We start from the raw sequence: 19,606 nt of genomic DNA on the forward strand, positions 1-19,606 counted from the left end.
GTAGGCCTGTCTCCAGTCTCCTATGTGTGTGTGTGCATGCGTGTGATGAAAGATAGAGGGAGAAGGATAGAGAGATAAAGAGAAGGAGAGTAGGAGGAAGAAGGGAGGGGGGAGTGTGTTTCTCCTACACGTTGCCCTGGTAACTGCATAATGAGGCCCCAGGTGTGGGACACAAGGTTCCGTGTGCATCGTCAAGGATACCATCGGGGCATGGACGCTGTTTAACCATCCGATAGGGCAGCTATTCTGCCCACTTCTATCCTTGCATTATTCATCTTTCCACGACAACAAAGACAATTCACAATAAACAAGAAAACAGTTAACTCCCATCCTCAATCAATTGAGCATGTATTATTAACACGATCAATTAAAGGGCCTCTCTGCGGGTTGAGATAACCTGTTTTGGTGGAGCATGTGTTAAATAGGCAGGACTTCAGATGGTGGATAGCAGACCATTTCTGGGGGGTTGAAAACTCCACCCTTGAGACTATCTAGGATTCTGCAGTTCATGTTTGGTAACATCTTTTCATATCTCTGGCTCCCTTTAATCTCCCTTTAATTGGCGAGTTTAACCAGTCACCTCATGGGGCATGCAGATCTCTATTCCGGCACCTCAATTTAAGAGCATCGTTTGAACTCAGCATGAGAGAAGAAGTTAACAGACTAAAAGAGACGGATTAGGGAAAGTAATGATTTGGAGACTACACAATTTGCCCTGAGAATTGACTCATTAAAATGGCTGCAAAACATAGTTTAGCTTAATTTATTAAACAGAGAAGATGCAATGCTGTGTTTTGCAATGATCCCATTTGGTTAATGAAGTGAATTCCTGTAGTACTGTATGTAGCTATGCATGTGTGCCTCTGTGAGTGGAGACATTCATGTGAACACGTGTGTGTGTCTGTGTGTGTGAGCGTACATGCCTGTGTGTCTGTTTAGCATATTCCTCAGTAATAAATCATAGTCAGTGTATACCCGCAGGCGTTTTGGTGCTCATTTAGACCCCCAGTGGCCGTGGACACCATCCACAGCAATCTGCTTGGTGCCTGGGGCTGCCTTCTCTCTCTCCATCTCCCTGACACCAGCCTGATCGCCTAGCTAGTGAACCCCAACTCGCACGGTAATCCAGCAAATGAGTGCCTCTCCAACGGTTGTGTAGTCTGTTGTGCATTTGAGTGTGTTTAGGATAAACTACTTTAATTAAACAAATGGGGGAGAACACATTGTGCTGTTCCCAGACAAACCAATGTGTCTACTTTCTAGACAAAATAGTGGTCTATTTGGTCTTTAATTAACTACTTATGGTAGCCTATATTGTAATGAGGATCGATGTGTATTATGGTGGCTGAGAGTTTTAGAATGAGGAAAATAGACGGCCTTTAAAGAGCCTAATACCCCACACAGCCAATACTCTTTCTGACTCATTTCCTTTTGGAAGAAGATTCATGCATGATTCATGAGTACAGTGTTACGGTAGGCCAACTCTAGGAAGACAGACTGTGTGACCTAATCATTCTAGTCTAAGATATTGTTGTATTTTTATGGGACAACTCAGGGTGCTACTCAAACCAGGGACTCTGGGTATCTCTAGTGCCACTAGAGATTCTGGGATTCAGGCTCTGTCGCAGCCGGCCGCGACCGGAATACCCATGGGGCAGTGTACAATTGGCCCAACGTCATCCGGGTTAGGGGAGAGTTTGGCCCGGCAGGGATGTCCTTATTCCATCGCGCACTAGCGACTCCTGTGGTGGGCCGGGCGCAGTGCACGTTGACACAGTCGCCAGGTGTACAGTGTTTCCTCCGACACATTGGTCCGGCTGGCTTCAGGGTTAAGTGGGCATTGTGCAAAGAAGCAGTGCGGTTTGGTTGGGTTGTGTTTCGGAGGACGCACGGCTCTCGACCTTCGCCTCTCCCGAGTCCGTACGGGAGTTGCAGCGATGAAACAAGACTGTAACTACCAATTGGATACCACGAAATTGGGCAGAAAAAGGGGCAAAAAATAAAAACAAACAAAAAAGGGATGGGTTCGTTGGGTCATAATTTGCTGAATTAAATGATACAGTCGACACACTAAGGCCAGGATTCAACCCGAAATGCATTGACAACAAATGTATTGCACTTGTTTAGGCGGTGTCGAAAGGTCCTTTTAAAGGTAATTTACTTTTGAGCTGAAATCTGCAGCATTTACCATGAATGCGATCTCCTTAACAGTGGGTAAATTCCCTTTAAAAAGGCACACGGCTGGAATTTCGTGAGCAGCACTAAAACACGCTTTGAAAGAAGCCAAAATACAGCATATTCTAAAGCTGTTGTGAGGAATTGATGCATCTTCTGATTGTAAGTTGAAGGGCTTTGGTGGACAATAAAGTCTCAGATATGCAACATTTGCCACACTAGTACCTCACAGTTCAGTTACTAACGACAACTTTTAATTTCTTTTTTTTTGTTCTTGTTTACTGACAAAGTAGTATTTCCAACCTGACAGCCACATACATGCAGTAGTCCATCCACAGGAGTATGCTGATTTGTATACATGTTCACTTCGAGGCGTTCAACGATCAGCAAAAAGAAACCTTCAAAATAACCCATTCTATTATACACATACTGCATCTATTGCTTTGATCAAATGACTGATGTCACTTTTCTTATTGTGGTTTCTCTTATACCGTGTCCAGCCAAAAATACACACGGTTAATGCTTTAAGTCAAGGGGTACTCCCGTCGCTGTCTCAAAAGTAACATCCATATGGAAATGTTGAAATTGAAAAGCACTCCTTTGCACGATTTACAGCCATTCAGTCCTCTTGGTATTCTCCATTAAAAGAAGGAAGTTCATGTTACATTTTGTTGTTCTTCATTCTGAAGTTAAGATCAAGATCTGAACTTTGTCGAGAATGGGCACCATCACGGGCCTCCGAACATTCTGCCGCAGAATAACGGCATTTTTTTTTGAAAGCACACTGCTTCTTCAACACATACCCACACACCCATACACACAAGCACCTGACCCACTGACCCAAACACACAAAAACACCCAGACATACATGCTCAGAATCTACACATTAGCAATCAAGCACTAACACCGGAGATAACACAACATACAGTAGATGCCATTCCAACACTAGACAATCAGCCCATCGAGTGGTCATAACAGGAGAAACATTGAAAGGAAGATGGAGTCAATAAAGAAATGTAACAAAACTGCCTGGTTCGGCTCAGTAGACGGAGCTTTAATACGTTGTCCTTTTTTTGGTTTGTGTTGCGTGGTGGTGTGCTTCTGATTTGAACCTTTGAAAAACATCTATGTGCTCCTGAAAATACCTCAGGGTCCCACATCAACTCGAGATGTTTCCCTCCATCTAGCATACATCATAGTAGCCTACAACAGCTTTGCACAGCTCCTTTGATAACACACAAAGTCCGAGAGATGCATAACAGCAGAGCCCAGCTTGTCAGTCCAGGTTTTGTGCTGTTTTGTGGTTTGACTGTAAGGCTTATCAGTTAGTTAGTGACTAATCCTTATACCTCCGGCCACCCTGTATTTTTTTATAGTAGTTCTCCTGCTCACTCTTGTTTTGAAATTGAATGTCCCTCTCCAGGAGGACTAGCGCAGTCTTGCGTCGTAAAGTGGACTCCCGGCTTCTCCCGTCGTGGGGGACCTCCGCGTGGGGGAGGGGCAGAGGGGGAAGCATCTCTGCGTCTCCGTCGCCGGTGGAGGAGCACGGCGAGATGGTCTGGTGCGGCCGGAAGCTGCCGGTGCTGCTGCGAGCACCAACGCTGTCGCCGCGGTTCAGGTCGTTGAGCTCGTAGGAGTCTCGAGGGTCGCTGCCGTTGGACGCGCCCCTCCACTCCCAGGGGTTCCCGTTGCCCGAGCAGGGGGGCGGGCCACCGTGCACCACCGGGTGGTGGGGGGCGTGGGCGTCTACGGTGATGATGGCCGAATCACGCTGGGCCTCTGAGGGCGGGCGGTAGTGGGGCGAATCGGCACTGGCCGTAGAGGAGGTGCAGGAGGAGGTGGAGGTGGTCTCGGAGGACTTGGGCGTGCCCCCTGAGGAGGAGGAAGGGAGGAGGCCCTGCTGCTTGGACATGGCGATCACCTGCATGATGCGCGGCTGGTTGGGTGCCCCGCGAATCGACCCGCCACCACCGCTCTTCTCTGTGATGGACAGCCACTTGGCGCGGGTTAGTGCGCTTTTGGGCGACACTGGCGGGGGACCCGCCTCGGGGATGTGGGGGGGTCTAGGAGTTGCCACCACCCTGGCACTCCCTGGAGGCCCCACACTGACGGGGATTGGACCGGCGGAAGCTCCCCTGTTGGACTGCACCATAGATGGATAGAGCGAGGCCTGTGGCCCCCCGTCCTCGGACCCTTCCTCCCCCCCTTCGGAGCCCTCCTCACTGGCATCTCGCTCGGCTTCATCCCTAAGGCTCAGACCCCGCATCTCCATGGACTTCTGCTTCCACTCCGTCACCAACTGCTGTGAGCGCATGGGGTCCATGGGCACTTGCACAGCCTTGAGCCTCCTTTGTACGGGTTGAGTAGGCATCATGGGCTCCTCTAGGCCCCCGTTAGCGCCCAGGCCCCCGTTAGCGTTCATGCTAGATCTGGGCAGCGTGTTGCTGAAGGTCACCATGGTCTGCTGGCCCATGGGGCTGCGGGGCGCCAGGAGCTCCACGTCCACGCTGGCCCTTTTCAAGCTCCCGATAGAGGCCTTCTCGCGCTGTAGTGGCCGCCCCATGCCCTCCAGCCGGTCCAGGGAGGGCGGCGCGGCGATCTCGTCGGCGCTCTCCGATGCTGAGGCGACACCTTTGTTGTAGACCGAGTCGTGGCCCCGCTGGGTCAGCGCTCGCAGGGCGTCCTCCTTCTGGGGGGGTGGAGCTGGCTTGATGATGATGTCGTCGGAGGACCTGAAGTTGCCAACGGCGTGGAAAGCCTGGAAGAGAAGAAGAGAAGGCCTTGGTCGCCTGAAATCCCTCCACAGCTACTCGGCATAATAGTCCTGTGGAAAGTCATTATCATTCACTATCATTCGTCTGCCTGGTTTATTGCCCTGCGCTTTACACTCCAGAGGAAGCCGACTTAAACAGAACTGACGAGCTAGCTCTAACCACCGCTCGCTATCTCCGATAAGAGTGAGAGAACATAGGGACCAAGAGGAAATGAGAGAAGGGAAGAGATATGAGACAGAAAAGAGCTATGAGAAAAAATGACATACGAATGAGTGAGCATGATAAGACAAATGGGTATGTAGAGTAGGCCCCACCATAGACAGACAGAACGTCATAGAAAGACAATTCCAGAATCTGTTCAAATAATCCCCATTCAGACGAAGGATGGAAAGAGTGTCTAAAATGGAGAGAGAGAGGGAGAGAGGGAATGAAATGATGGGCATGAAAGTGAAATCCATCCCTCCCTGAGGACAGATAGTCGTGTGAAAGCGGAAAGCAAATGAGAGAGGGAGGAGTGTGAAAAACTTCAATAAGAGCAGCAATCTGGAGATATCAAAGAGCCTAGCACTAAACTGCAGGTAAGCCATTTAAGTGGGGGAGGGAGAGATGGTATGCAGTGCAGTTTGATCAGCTGAAATTCTACATCACTGTCTGGTGAATAACACTTTCCTCTCCAGTGCTCGCCTCAAATCAAATTGCAGAATGGTTTTGGCTACTACAGGAAGTAGTCGGTAGACTCCCCTCACATATACAGTACCAGTCAAAAGTTTGGACACACCTGCACCTGCTTTTCTTTATTTTTACTATTTTCTACATTGTAGATTAATAGCGAAGACATACAAACTATAAAATAACACATATGGAATCATGTAGTAACCAAAAAAGTGTTAAACAAATATTTTATATTTGTTATTCTTCAAAGTAACCACCCTTTGCCTTGATGACTGCTTTGCACACTCTTGGCATTCTCTCAACCAGCTTCATGAGGTAGTCATGAGTAATGCATTTCAATTAACAGGTGTGCCTTGTTAAAAGTTAATTTGTGGAATTTCTTTCCATTTGAGTCAATCAGTTTTGTTGTGAGGGGGTGGTGGTATACAGAAGATATCCCTATTGGTAAATGACCAAATCCATATTATGGCAAGAACATCTCAAATAAGCAAAAGAAACAATAGTCTATCTTTACTTTAAGACGATGAAGGTCAGTCAATGCGGAAAATGTCAAGAAATGTTAAAGTTTCTTCAAGTGCAGTCGCAAAAAACATCAAGCGCTATGATGAAACTGGCTCTTATGAGGACCGCCACAGGAAAGGAAGACCCAGAGTGAGTTACCTCTGCTGCAGAGGATAAGTTCATTAGAGTTACCAACCTCAGAAATCAACAATTAACTGCACCTCAGATTGCCTTCATTGTCGAATTGCTGCAAAGAAACCACTGCTAAAGGACACCAATAAGAAGAAGAGGCTTGCTTGGGCCAAGACACACGAGCAATGAACATTAGACCACTGGAAACCTGTCCTTTGGTCTGATGAATAAACATTTTAGATTTTTGGTTCCAACCACTGTGTTTTTGTGAGATGCAGAGTAGCTGAATGGATGCTCTCCGCATGTTTGGTTCCCACCGTGAAGCATGGAGAAGGAGGTGTGATGGTGCTTTGCTGGTGACACTGTCTGTGATTTATTTAGAATTCAAGGCGCGCTTAACACGCATGGCTACCACAGCATTCCGCAGTGATACGCCATCCCATCTGGTTTGCGATTAGTGGGACTATCATTTGTTTTTCAAAAGGACAATGACCCAACACATGTCCAGGCTGTGTAAGGGCTATTTTACCAAACAGGAGAGTGATGGAGCTCTGCATCAGATAACCTGACATCCACAATCACCCGACCTCAACCCAATTGAGATGGTTTGGGATGAGTTGGACCGCAGAGTGGAGGAAAAGCAGCCAACAAGTGCTCGGCATATGTGGAAACTCCTTCAGACTGTTGGAAAAGCATTCCAGGTGAAGCTGGTTGAGATAAGTCTAAGAGTGTGCAAAGATGTCATCAAGGCAAAGGGTGGCTATTTGAAGAATCAAAAATATCAAATATTTGATTACATTTTTTTGGTTACTACATGATTCCATATAAGTTATTTCATAGTTTTGATGTCTTCACTATTATTGTACAATGTAGAAAATAGTAAAAATAAAGAAAAACCCTTGAATGAGTAGGTGTGTCCAAACTTTTGAATGGTACTGTATCTTTCAGAAATGTATGTGCCCACTAATAGCCCTTTTTAAATCAGCTTTGATAGAATCCTTAAATGTCATGTTCCTAAATGTTTTAACCACCTGTCAATCCTGCAGATAAAAAAAGAAATAAAGATTAATATGCATCATCACTGTCAAATAAATGTCACAAGTCAAGATAGATGTCAATGGAAGTTAGGTCTTACCAGGTAAGCAGCGATGCCGGCCCCTATGAGGAAGCCCACGTAGACGTCAATGGGGTGGCTGCGGTACTGGGTGATCTGAGTGAGACCGGTTAGCGCCGCCACGATGGCAAACGCAAACACCAACACTGGCTTCAGCAGCTTGGTGCTGTCTGAGATGGTTGAGTTGAAGTACATCTGCAAGTAGAGAGAAATTGAGAAAATACATGGTGAGATATTATAACAGAAAAACTCAAATACATTCCATTCTTCTATGTATATGATACGTTTTATTTCTGCTCAGAAACGGGTTCTAAACCATTAAGTTCATGAGCTATTTATAACCCAAAAATGCCTTGTACATGTTTTCCCTTAATTCAATCCACATATTTTAAGCTTGATGATAATATTTTAAACGGTTTGAGGCAAACATTTCAATTTAAGCTATCAAATATATATATGGGGGAAAAACCAGCATGGCACAATACGTTAAGCTCTTACTTAAAATAAATTGTCGGGACAGATTTGCGCAAGGGATTTGTACATTGAGAATCTGGTGTGAATACTTTGGTTACAATTCCACTTTATTCTCAAACAATATTAGCACACAGTTCCGTAATTTGTGGTTAATCAATCTGCTATTGTACTTGGCCAGCCACTGAACTCCAAAAACGAAATCTGGGGGGGGGGGTCCTTCCTTATCACGACAGCATTCTCGGCATGTTTAATCAATAAAACTAGCCAATCATGTTTAGTCGCAGTTTTTGTTTATAAATTGACTTAAAGCGACAGGCACTTTTTCATTTGAGTCTTAGGGGCCTATGAGAAACACTGCCACATAAAATTTCACCTGGCCCTAGCAATACACTCTAACCATGCTATGAACTCTCTGGATGCTTTTGTTTACATGAATGTCAATGCTGCCTCTTGAACTGGTGTGTCCACTGTAACATGTAATATGGTCCCTAACCAGGTTTAGTACATGTCGTATAAAAAATGTCACGACAGGCCTGATGGAAACAGCAAATTTGTTGGCCAAACTTTCCAAAATGTCGACAAAAAACAAATACGGTAGACAAGGTGGGATCTTTTTGTGTCTGTAAAATGTATTATGGCGTTGGAAGCCTTCCACAAGGATGCTGGCCCATGTTGACTCCAATGTTTCCCAAAGTTGTGTCAAGTTGGCTGGATGTGAAAAACCCAGCAGCGTTGCAGTGCGCGCCTGGCACCTACTACCATACCTCGTTCAAAGGCACTTCAATCTTTTGTCTTGCCCATTCACCCTCTGAATGGCACACATACACAATCCATGTCTCAGTTGTTTCAAGGCTTAAAAATCCTTATTTAACCTGTCTCCTCCCCTTTATCTACACTGATTGAAAATTGCTTTCACCTGGATTCACCCGGTCAGTCTATGTCATTGAAAGAGCAGGTATTCTTAATGTTTTGTATACTCAGTGGACAGTTTATTAGGTACACCCCTACAGACAGTGAGTCATGTGGCCGTGGCTTGCTATATAAAGCAGGTACACAGGCATTGAGGCATTCAGTTGCTGTTCGATTGAATGTTAAATGGGCAAAACGAGTGACCTAAGTGTCTTTGAGCGTGGTATGATCGTTGGTGCCATGGGCGCCGGTTCCAGTATCTCAGAAAAGGCTGGAATCCTGGGCTTTTCACACACGACAGTGTCTAGGGTTTACAGAGAATGGTGCGACAAACAATAAACATCCCGTCAGCGGCAGTCCTGTAGGCAAAAACAGCTCGCTGAAAAAAGGTAATAAACTGCATCTCAGAACGCACATTTTGTCAGTCCTTGTCATGGATCGGCTATTGCAGCAGACGACCACACCGGGTTCCACTCCTATCACTTAAAAACAAGAAGAAGCGGCTCCAGTGAGCACGTGATCATCAACACTGGACAATTGAGGAGTGGTCTGACGAATCCCAGTTCCTGTTGTGTCATGCTGATGGCAGAGTCAGGATTTGGCGTAAGCAAATCCTGTCAACAGTACAGGCTAGTGCCGGGTTGTGTAATGATGTGAGGAATGTTTTTCCTGGCACATGTTAGGTTCCTTGATACCAATTGAGCAATGTTACCATGTCCCGAAGAATTCAGGCTGTTCTGGAGGCAAAGGGGGGTCTGACCTGCTACCTTCTGTATATTCAAGATGACGTAGCAGTGCAGACGTGGTTTGTTGTCCTCTCGTTTACTTTTTGTATTATTCGTCTTTTTTGTATATATTCCAATTTATTTTCAATCTCTTTTTCCATTTTTAAATTAAATATACCTTCCGGTAACCCGCCTCACTCAATGTGACACGGATCCGCAATTCTTTTAGCGCCTATAGCCAAAAATTTCATCAGAAGGTAAGCAGCCAATTAGCTAAGTTACTAGCTATTTAGTCATCGTTAGCCACTGATAGCGGCCTTTACCCTCTGCTCCTGCCAGCCTCGGACTGTTTTTCTCCACTAAAACGCCAGATTCCTGCCGTAAACCCTGGACCATTGATCATCACAGCTAGCTAGCTTCCACTGAGTGACCCAGCCCCGAAGCTAGCCCTGAGCCAGGCGCATCTCCCGGCTAGCAAACAAAAGTACCACAACTACAATACCTCTTTCGCCATCTGGCCGGTCCCTTCGTCGACACGGTGCCCTGCCGTGCCACCATGACTGGTCCGCAGACGTAATTCCATCAGCTGTGCCTTCAACCGGCCTTTGCCGGACAACGGAGCAGACGCTTCTACTTATCCCGGACTGCTAACTTTAAACGCCGTGTCTCCCGCATGCTAGCGTAGTAATGACTACCTAGCGGCTTCCCTGTTTCATCTATTGCTGTACACTAGACCCTATGATCACTTGGCTACATAGCTGATGCCTGCTGGACTGTTCATTTATCATGGTATTCCACTATGTTTACCTTTGTTTATCTGTCGGCCCTAGCCCCGAACTCAGGCCCTGTGTGTAGTTAACCAACCCTCTCTGCCCATTCATCGCCATTTTACCTGTTGTTGTTGTCTTAGCTGATTAGCTGTTGTTGTCTTACCCGTTGTTGACTTAGCTAGCTCTCCCAATCAACACCTGTGATTGCTTTATGCCTCGCTTTATGTCTCTCTCAAATGTCAATATGCCTTGTATACTGTTGTTTAGGATAATTATCATTGTTTTAGTTTACTGCGGAGCCCCTAGTCCCATTGTACATGCCTTAGATACCTCCCTTGTCTCACCTCCCACACATGCGGTGACCTCACCCAGTATAACCAGCGTGTCCAGAGATGCAACCTCTCTTATCATCACTCAGTGCCTGGGCTTACCTCCACTGTACCCGCACCCCACCATACCCCTGTCTGCACAATATGCACTGAATCTATTCTACCACGCCCAGAAATCTGCTCCTTTTATTCTCTGTTCCCAACGCACTAGACGACCAGTTTTGCTAGCCTTTAGCCGCACCCTCATCCTCCTCCTCCTCTGTTCCTCAGGTGATGTGGAGGCTAACCCAGGCCCTGCGTGTCCCCAGGCACTCTCATTTGTTGACTTCTGTAATCGAAAAAGCCTTGGTTTCATGCATGTTAACATCAGAAGCCTCCTCCCTAAGTTTGTTTTACTCACTACTTTAGCACACTCTGCCAACCCTGATGTCCTTGCCGTGACTGAATCATGGCTTAGGAAGGCCACCAAAAATTCTGAGATTTCCATACCCAACTACAACATTTTCCGTCAAGATAGAACTGCCAAAGGAGGAGGAGTTGCAATCTACTGCAGAGATAGCTTGCAAAGTTCTGTCATACTTTCCAGGTATATGCCCAAACAGTTCGAGCTTCTCATTTAAAAAATGAATCTCTCCAGAAATAAGTCTCTCACTGTTGCCGCCTGTTATAGACCCCCCTCAGCTCCCAGCTGTGCCCTGGACACCATATGTGAATTGATTGCCCCCCATCTATCTTCAGAGTTCGTTCTGTTAGGTGACCTAAACTGGGATATGCTTAACACCCCAGCAGTCCTACAATCTAAGCTAGATGCCCTCAATCTCACACAAATTATCAAGGAACCCACCAGGTACAACCCTAAATCCGTAAACATGGGCACCCTCATAGATATTATCCTGACCAACTTGCCCTCCAAATACACCTCTGCTGTTTTCAATCAGGATCTTCAGTGATCACTGCCTCATTGCCTGCATCCGCTATGGGTCCGCGGTCAAACGACCACCCCTCATCACTGTCAAACGCTCCCTAAAATACTTCTGCGAGCAGGCCTTTCTAATCGAGCTGGCCCAGGTATCCTGGAAGGATCCCGTCAGTCGAGGATGCCTGGTCGTTCTTTAAAAGTAATAAATAGGCATGCCCCTTTCAAAAAATGTAGAACTAAGAACAGATATAGCCCTTGGTTCACTCCAGACCTGACTGCCCTTGACCAGCCCAAAAACATCCTGTGGTGGACTGCAATAGCATTGAATAGTCCCCGCGATATGCAACTGTTCAGGGAAGTCAGGAACCAATACACACAGTCAGTCAGGAAAGCAAAGGCTAGCTTTTTCAAACAGAAATTTGCATCCTGTAGCTCCAACTCCAAAAAGTTTTGGGACACTGTAAAGTCCATGGAGTACAAGAGCACCTCCTCCCAGCTGCCCACTGCACTGAGGCTAGGCGACACGGTCACCACCGATAAATCCATGATAATCGAACATTTCAATAAGCATTTCTCTACGGATGGCCATGCTTTCCTCCTGGCTACCCTAACCCCGGCCAACAGCTCCGCACCCCTCGCAGCTACTTTCCCCGAGCCTCCCCAGCTTCTCATTCACCCAAATCCAGATCACAGATGTTCTGAAAGAGCTGCAAAACCTGGACCTGTACAAATCAGCTGGGCTAGACAATCTGGACCCTCTCTTTCTAAAATGATCCGCCGCCATTGTTGCAACCCCTATTACCAGTCTGTTCAACCTCTCTTTTGTTTCGACCGAGATCCATAAAGATTGGAACGCTGCCGCGGTCATCCCCCTCTTCAAAGGGGGTGACACTCTAGACCCTAACTGTTACAGACCTATATCCATCCTGCCCAGTCTGCAATCCGGTTTCCGAGCTGGTCACGGGTGCACCTCAGCCACGTTCAAGGTACTAAACGATATCATAACCGCCATCGATAAAAGACAGTACTGTGCAGCCGTCTTCATCGACCTGGCCAAGGCTTTCGACTCTGTCAATCACCGCATCCTTATCGGCAGATTCAATAGCCTTGGTTTCTCAAATGACTGCCTCACCTGGTTCACCAACCACTTTGTAGACAGAGTTCAGTGTGTAAAATCGAAGGGTCTGTTGTCCGGACCTCTGGCAGTCTCTATGGGGGTACCCCAGGGTTCAATTCTCAGGCCGACTCTTTTTTCTGTATATATCAACGATGTAGACAACATCATTTTGTATACATCTGGCCCTTCTTTGGACACTGTGTTAACTAACCTCCAATCGAGCTTCAATGCCATACAACACTCCTTCTGTGGCCTCCAACTGCTCTTAAACGCTAGCAAAACCAAATGCATGCTTTTCAACCGTTCGTTGCCCGCACCCGCCCGCCCGACTAGCATCACTACTCTGGGCGGTTCTGACCTAGAATATGTGGACAACTACAAATACCTAGGTGTCTGGCTAGACAGTAAACTCTCCTTCCAGACTCATGTTAAACATCTCCAATCCAAAATCAAATCTAGAATCGGCTTTCTATTCCGCAACAAAGCCTCCTTCACTCAAGCCGCCAAACTTACCCTAGTAAAACTGACTATCCTGCCGATCCTCGACTTCGGCGATGTCATCTACAAAATAGCTTCCAATACTCTACTCAGCAAATTGGATGTAGTCTATCACAGTGCCATCCGTTTTGTTACCAAAGCGCCTTATACCACCCACCACTGCGACCTGTATGCTCTAGTCGGCTGGCCCTCGCTACATATTCGTCGCCAGACCCACTGGCTCCAGGTCATCTATAAGTCTATGCTAGGTAAAGATTACCTGGTTACCTTACCTGGTTAAATAAAAGTGAAATTTAAAAATAAAATAAAAAAATAGTTGGGTGTGCCTAATAAACTTGCTACTGAGTGTATGTAATAACCATCATATCAAAGTAAACTTGGAGTCATGCGATGATATGTTCTGTGGTCCTCCCACTACAACTCGGGAAAGAATGCAGTTTATTAGGCTACAGATTTTTTTTAAATGACGATGAACTTCACAGGGTGGTGAAAGTGCAAGGTGATCGTGATGCTCCTTTCCAATAAATATCAAGGGTCTTATTCTGGTGACATGATGATCGATGCTTGGCTGCCGTTTGACAAATACAAATGATCTTGCTCTTTTGTCCATAATAATGTCATCATGTACTGTAGGTAACCTACTCAGAGGACCCACACTGTATCTGCGAGCTGTTGGCTTGAGTGCATGTGCTAAGACCAGAGTGGGCACACTCGCTATATAGCGCAAAAGATTTTTGTGACAAAACCATCAGTAAATTTGAAAATGCGCTGGAAACCCACTTAGGTTGTATTTTTTTATTCGATACATGGGAATTTAACTGCAAAATCAATGTTTATGTGCACCACGTCATCACGGACATCCTTTTATCCGCGACAAGTCAATTTGATGGAAACCCATATCTGGTGGGGAAATGCATCGTTTTTGTGCAGATTTTGAATATTGGCTTGAAAATCTGTTGCCAATGGATGGAAACCTATCCAGTGACACTTCATACGGTGCATTTGTTGCAGGAGGTGTACTTACTGATATGTACACAGCAGCAAAGGCAGACAGGGTTGCGTGCTGGGAGGGAAAGGTTTTCCTGACGAGAAAGAGAAAATGTGTTTGTGGTGAGATGAAATGTAAGAGCAGCAGACAGACAGACACCATATGTCCCACAGCTTTGATCACAATGTGAAAGGGGAGAGAACAGTGCTAGTGTGGAATAAAGATCACACCTACACATTGCTACAATGCCGGTTATTGTTGTTGTGGTGATGTTGTCAAGGTGTGCTGTATCTGTCAAAGTGAACAGTATCGATACATCCTTGTTTATCTGTCTATGACTGATCTGTGAATCTGTGTTGAAATACCCCAAAATGGCTTCCTTACTAACACCAATTCCTGATCACTTAGTATATCTAAGACTGGATGAGATGGATTATCTGAAAGCAAAATGGAGGAACAGAAAACTTGTCTTGGGTTTCACCTAGCCAGTCGGTTCAGATCAGTGGTCCAGAGAGGAAGAAAACAAGAAAAGTAGGCTTTTCATGAGTATTGAGACTCATCCTCTGCCAGAGGATATACAATGTTCTGTCCAAGGCTGTATTCCAATACTTAGTACATCATTTCCTTGAAACCCAGTAAATTCATATCTATCCTTCATTTTTCCCAATGCATTTTTTCCCCTTTACAGTGTTTATATTGCCTCAGTGAGAGCCTTTGAACCACTCTGTCTTTTTGATTGGGACTTCCGGCATGAGTGATACACAGAGACGAGGACACACAAAGGCTATGTTCCATTATCCAGACAAGCATACTACTAACAATGCATGCCAAAAACAATTGCTTAATTCAAACGGGTATTCTAGTATGCATACTGTAACAGAACCTTAATCCTTCCTGGGTCAGGTGGTTATGTTATGTCATGTCATGTAGCTACCTGGCAGAGACGATGGCGTGCTGGTCGTGACCGGAGCAGATGTCCTTGGTGATGTAGGGGTTTTTATCACAGGCCACCCCTGGCTGTGTGTAGTTGGGCTTGCACACAGTCAGGAAGAAGGGAGTGTGATAACCTGTGGCCAACTGAATCACATCAGTCATTAGAGCCGTGGCACACAACCCAAACACATGGACACCTGGAGAGACAGAGGGCGAGAGATAAAAAGGGGAGTGAAAAGAGAGGACGGTGAATGAGAGGAAAAGAGAGGGAGAGCGGAAATACAGAGAGAGGGGTGGGTGGTGATGTGAAGAGAAATACGGGGAGGTTGAGAGAACGAGGAGGGAGCGGAGGAGTGACGTGAGTTGAAAGAGAGAGTAGTGAAAACAAGAAAGAAAGAGCGAGAGGGAGTCATTGTCACACTGGATATATCCCTGAACAAGCGACATTCCTCCACAGTGTGGAACCATACCTACGAAGCGCACCGTTCGCCGAAGGAAGGAGTTGAAGTTGCACCCGCCGGCGTTGATGCTGCCCTCCACCCCAGGGCGGATCTTAAGGCGTGACTGCATGAAGTAGACCAGGCCCTCCCCCATCATGATCTGACCAGACAACAAGATCACACAATCAGAGATACGGCAGCACTAATCAATTCATTTGGACTTGCTCATTGTGTTGAACACCATCTCAGAGACTGGGCTATTTGAGTATTAGATTGTTGTATGTGTGAACTTGGCCCCATGTTATATGGTCTGATTTGAATGTAAGCCTATATATAAGCCTATATATTTGACAACTATACTTTGTCTGAATGTTTTTACCATGAGTTCATATAGTTTGAGTGTATAATGGCTTAATTATACATAGAGTGTTTCACATAGGCCATGTGTGGGGAGTGTTTAGATGGGTACTTATGCAGGCAGAGCAGCATCGTGTGTGTGTGTGTGTGTGGGGGTGCCTGCACGAGCGCAAGTGTGTTCAGAGGGGTGTACTCACCGACGCGGCCGGGCCAGCGAAGGCCAGGCTGAGCAGCATGAGTAGAGGGATGAGCTCATCTCCACCGTCAACGTAGGGCATGCTCAGCATGCGGTCATGGCAACGGAAGCCTACCTGGGCAGGCTGGAGCAGGTCCGTCAGCTCCAGGAAGTAGAGCGACACCATAGAAGAAGCCACAATGGGCAGCTGGGAAAGAGGAAACAGGACGTGCAAGTGTCGGTGAAAGGTTGCTGTCAGACTTGTCACTATGCTTACTACCACTAACTCTAACCTTAAAGACAACTATATAGAAGTTTTGCGTCTTGAACCAGAAGGGTTCCCCTAAATAGACTAACTAGATACTTGAATAGATGAGGTTCAGATCGTTTAGAATAATGACATGTGACCGGAAAAGATAGGAAAGCAGGTCATCCTCAGCTTCAGCGTATTGACCCAAATGTATCCACCCATGATAATGACAAACCAGAAGACACAGAGAGAGAGAGAGAAATGCAGAGCGCCAGACAAATATATTCTGATGGAGTTAATCAATATGTGTTTGTTAGTTGGTTCATTCATTTGTCTGTTCGTTCGTTCGTTCGTTCAGTCAATCAATCAGATACAACCAAAGATGATCATTATAACATGTTGTTACATGTCGAATTTCCCCTTTTCTTTTGTATCATAACGCTGATATTTCTACCCACCTCTACAAAATAGAAGCATGGCAACAGAGTCAAGCTATCTTTCGGCGGTTTCTTCTTGGGCTTTGGGTCTCTTGGAGTCATCATTGTGACGTCTGATGTGGACAAACCTGAAAGAACACATAGTTGAAGTTTAACAACAAAAAAATGATAGTACTGAATGAGCTCAGGGCTGTTTCTTAGCTATTTTAATAGACTATATTAAAATGGATTCAATTTAAATAATGAATTTATTTATTCCATTAAAATTGATAAGAGCTCTGAATGCCTCGTAGTCAAATTCAATGGTAAAACACATAGCTGTCCATGATAATGAATGACATTTTAAAACTCCTGGGGAGCACAACTCAGGCCCTCGTGTTCCGCAGTATTGCTGGTTAATGTTTCTCTTTGGCATTTAATTGAGAAATTAATGTTACTGGTTATCTGTAGAGAGCACACACCTTGTTCCAGGTAGAAATCAGTCACAGGTTAAAAGCCAAAAACCAGCAGGACAACCAGCGGCCTTCGAGAACCCGAACTGCACCCCTAACTTAGACACTAATCTATTTTCCTGATTCCATTGCTTTAGCATATGGTTTACAGGCATGGTAGGCCAACTTGTGTAAGCCAAATTTGCCACACATTGAAAGTGGTTCCTGCATTATTATAGCCCACACATACAATTATTATTTTTTTTAACCTTTATTTAACTAGGCAAGTCAGTTATGAACAAATTCTTATTTACAATGATGACCTACTCTGGCCAAACCCGGACGATGCTGGGCCAATTGTGTGCCGCCCTATGGGACTCCCAATCATGGCCGGATGTGATACAGCCTGGATTCGAACCAGGTACTATAGTGACACCTCTTGCACTGAGATGCAATGCCTTAGACCGCTGCGCTACTTGGGAGCCCAACTAGTGCTGAGAACCCATACCTACGGAGAGGATGATGCCAAAGTAACTAACTAGTGCTGAAAACTCATACCTACGGAGAGGATGATGCCAAAGTAACTAACTAGTGCTGAAAACCCATACCTACGGAGAGGATGATGCCAAAGTAACTAACTAGTGCTGAAAACCCATACCTACGGAGAGGATGATGCCAAAGTAACTAACTAGTGCTGAAAACCCATACCTTTCGGAGAGGATGATGCCAAAGTAACTAACTAGTGCTGAAAACCCATACATACGGAGAGGATGATGCCAAAGTAACTAACTAGTGCTGAAAACCCATACCTACGGAGAGGATGATGCCAAAGTAACTAACTAGTGCTGAAAACCCATACCTTTCGGAGAGGATGATGCCAAAGTAACTAACTAGTGCTGACTTTGGCCAACCACGCACACAGCCAGTCTCGCTAGCACTTCGAGCATACAGGTGAGAAGCCAAGCCTGGAACAGACTCTCTCCATGGGTACTGTGGTACTAACTGTTAGCCTTCTCTGCTAGCAGCTAATTATTCTAACCAGCAGGCGATGAGATCAGGTTCTATATGTTTTTGGAAAGGTATTGCTAGCCGTCTTAATGTAGGTACTGAAGAATAGCAAAATTGTGATAGTGAGGTTCTCATTTTCTTATTTTGTTTTGCCAAGAGAATGTTCACAAAAAATGTGCCATACATTCCAATTAAGTGATAATTGGCACCAATATCGAAATGTGTCGGAGGTTTTCATACCTCAACAGCAGTGCAATGTGGGGATAAGTCCATGTCCCACACCATCTGTTGTGTAGATTGATACATATGATATATATATATAGCTGCATTTCATCTTCACATTAGACCCCGGTTGAGGTCTGACTGATTTTGATATTTAGGAATCAGAATATGTACAATATGGAGGAAAACAAAAGACAAAATAAATAAGTCTCTCTCTCTCTCTCTCTCTCTCTCTCTCTCTCTCTCTCTCTCTCTCTCTCTCTCTCTCTCTCTCTCTCTATATATATATATATATATATATATATATATATATATATAAGACATTGATGACTGATTTATAACACCATGCACTGTACAAACATTTACAACTGCTTATGTCAGCTTATATCAACATTTACAGGTTGAAATAGGGTATGCGGTGATAACAACTTGCAATTGACATAGTGTAGCATTAATGCAGCTGTTATGTATGGTGTATAAATGTGTTATGTAATCCCTCAAAAAGAAAGTGCTTCCCTGAGCATATAGATGCTTGCTGTTTGTGTAGGGAAAATCCAAGTGCCAAGATACTTGACAAGACAACCCTAGAGTGAGGGAGGTAAAATGCCAACAGAGTGCTCGTCTTTCATTGGGGAAAAGACATGTTTATCTAGAGGAGCCAGATTTTCCTTAAAAGAGGGAGAGAGAGAGAGGGAGAGAGCGAGAGAGCGAGAGGGGTGTGTGTGTGTGTGTGTGTTGAAGGGGTGGGGAGTGTGGAGAGGAGAGGAATGGGGTGTAGACAGTGCCTCAAACAAACTGAGGTCTGTGTATGTCTGTGGTCAGAAAACCTGCTTGACAGCCAGCGAGAGGGTTTGAATGGGGAGTCTTTCAATTAAACAAGACGGATTAGAAAATGGCAGATCACAGCTGTCCTCCCTGGGGCTATTGTTGCTCTCAAGTGGGAGTCAAAATGGTCCCTCAGTCTAAGACAAAAAGCACGTTTTTTATTATTTGTTTTATTTTTTACACAATTCCTTCACATTGTTTGTGTGGAGTGTTGTGGGCAATGCTGTCCTTGCTCCAGAGCAAAACAACACTATTCTATACAAAGTTGGAGACTCCGTCAGGAGGCCAAAAAAAGGGGTTCCAACATCTTATTAAGCAAGCAGGAAAAAATTTGAATGATGTTCGATGTTTAAGTATTGCTAAAGAAATATGTTTTGGAGACAGTTCCACCACCTACAACATAACAGTTGGTTGTGGTACCCTGTAACTCA

The 19,606-nt window shown here is 45.3% G+C and overlaps 1 protein-coding gene across 1 annotated transcript; it reads right to left on the bottom strand.

Annotated features, from left to right (window-relative positions):
* Positions 1 to 3,511: 3,511 nt before the first annotated feature.
* plppr3b (phospholipid phosphatase related 3b) lies at positions 3,512 to 16,794 on the bottom strand. The gene is made up of 7 exons (XM_039003087.1): positions 16,711 to 16,794; positions 16,025 to 16,210; positions 15,501 to 15,630; positions 15,032 to 15,227; positions 14,134 to 14,191; positions 7,390 to 7,563; positions 3,512 to 4,933 (listed from the first exon to the last, which is right to left on the bottom strand). Exons 1-7 carry the CDS (start codon positions 16,792 to 16,794, stop codon positions 3,512 to 3,514), a joined length of 2,250 nt encoding a protein of 749 aa, XP_038859015.1.
* Positions 16,795 to 19,606: the final 2,812 nt, after the last annotated feature.

The sequence above is a fragment of the Salvelinus namaycush genome, chromosome 10 (genome assembly GCF_016432855.1).
Source record: "Salvelinus namaycush isolate Seneca chromosome 10, SaNama_1.0, whole genome shotgun sequence".
In the NCBI taxonomy this organism is placed as follows: Eukaryota; Metazoa; Chordata; class Actinopteri; order Salmoniformes; family Salmonidae; genus Salvelinus; species Salvelinus namaycush.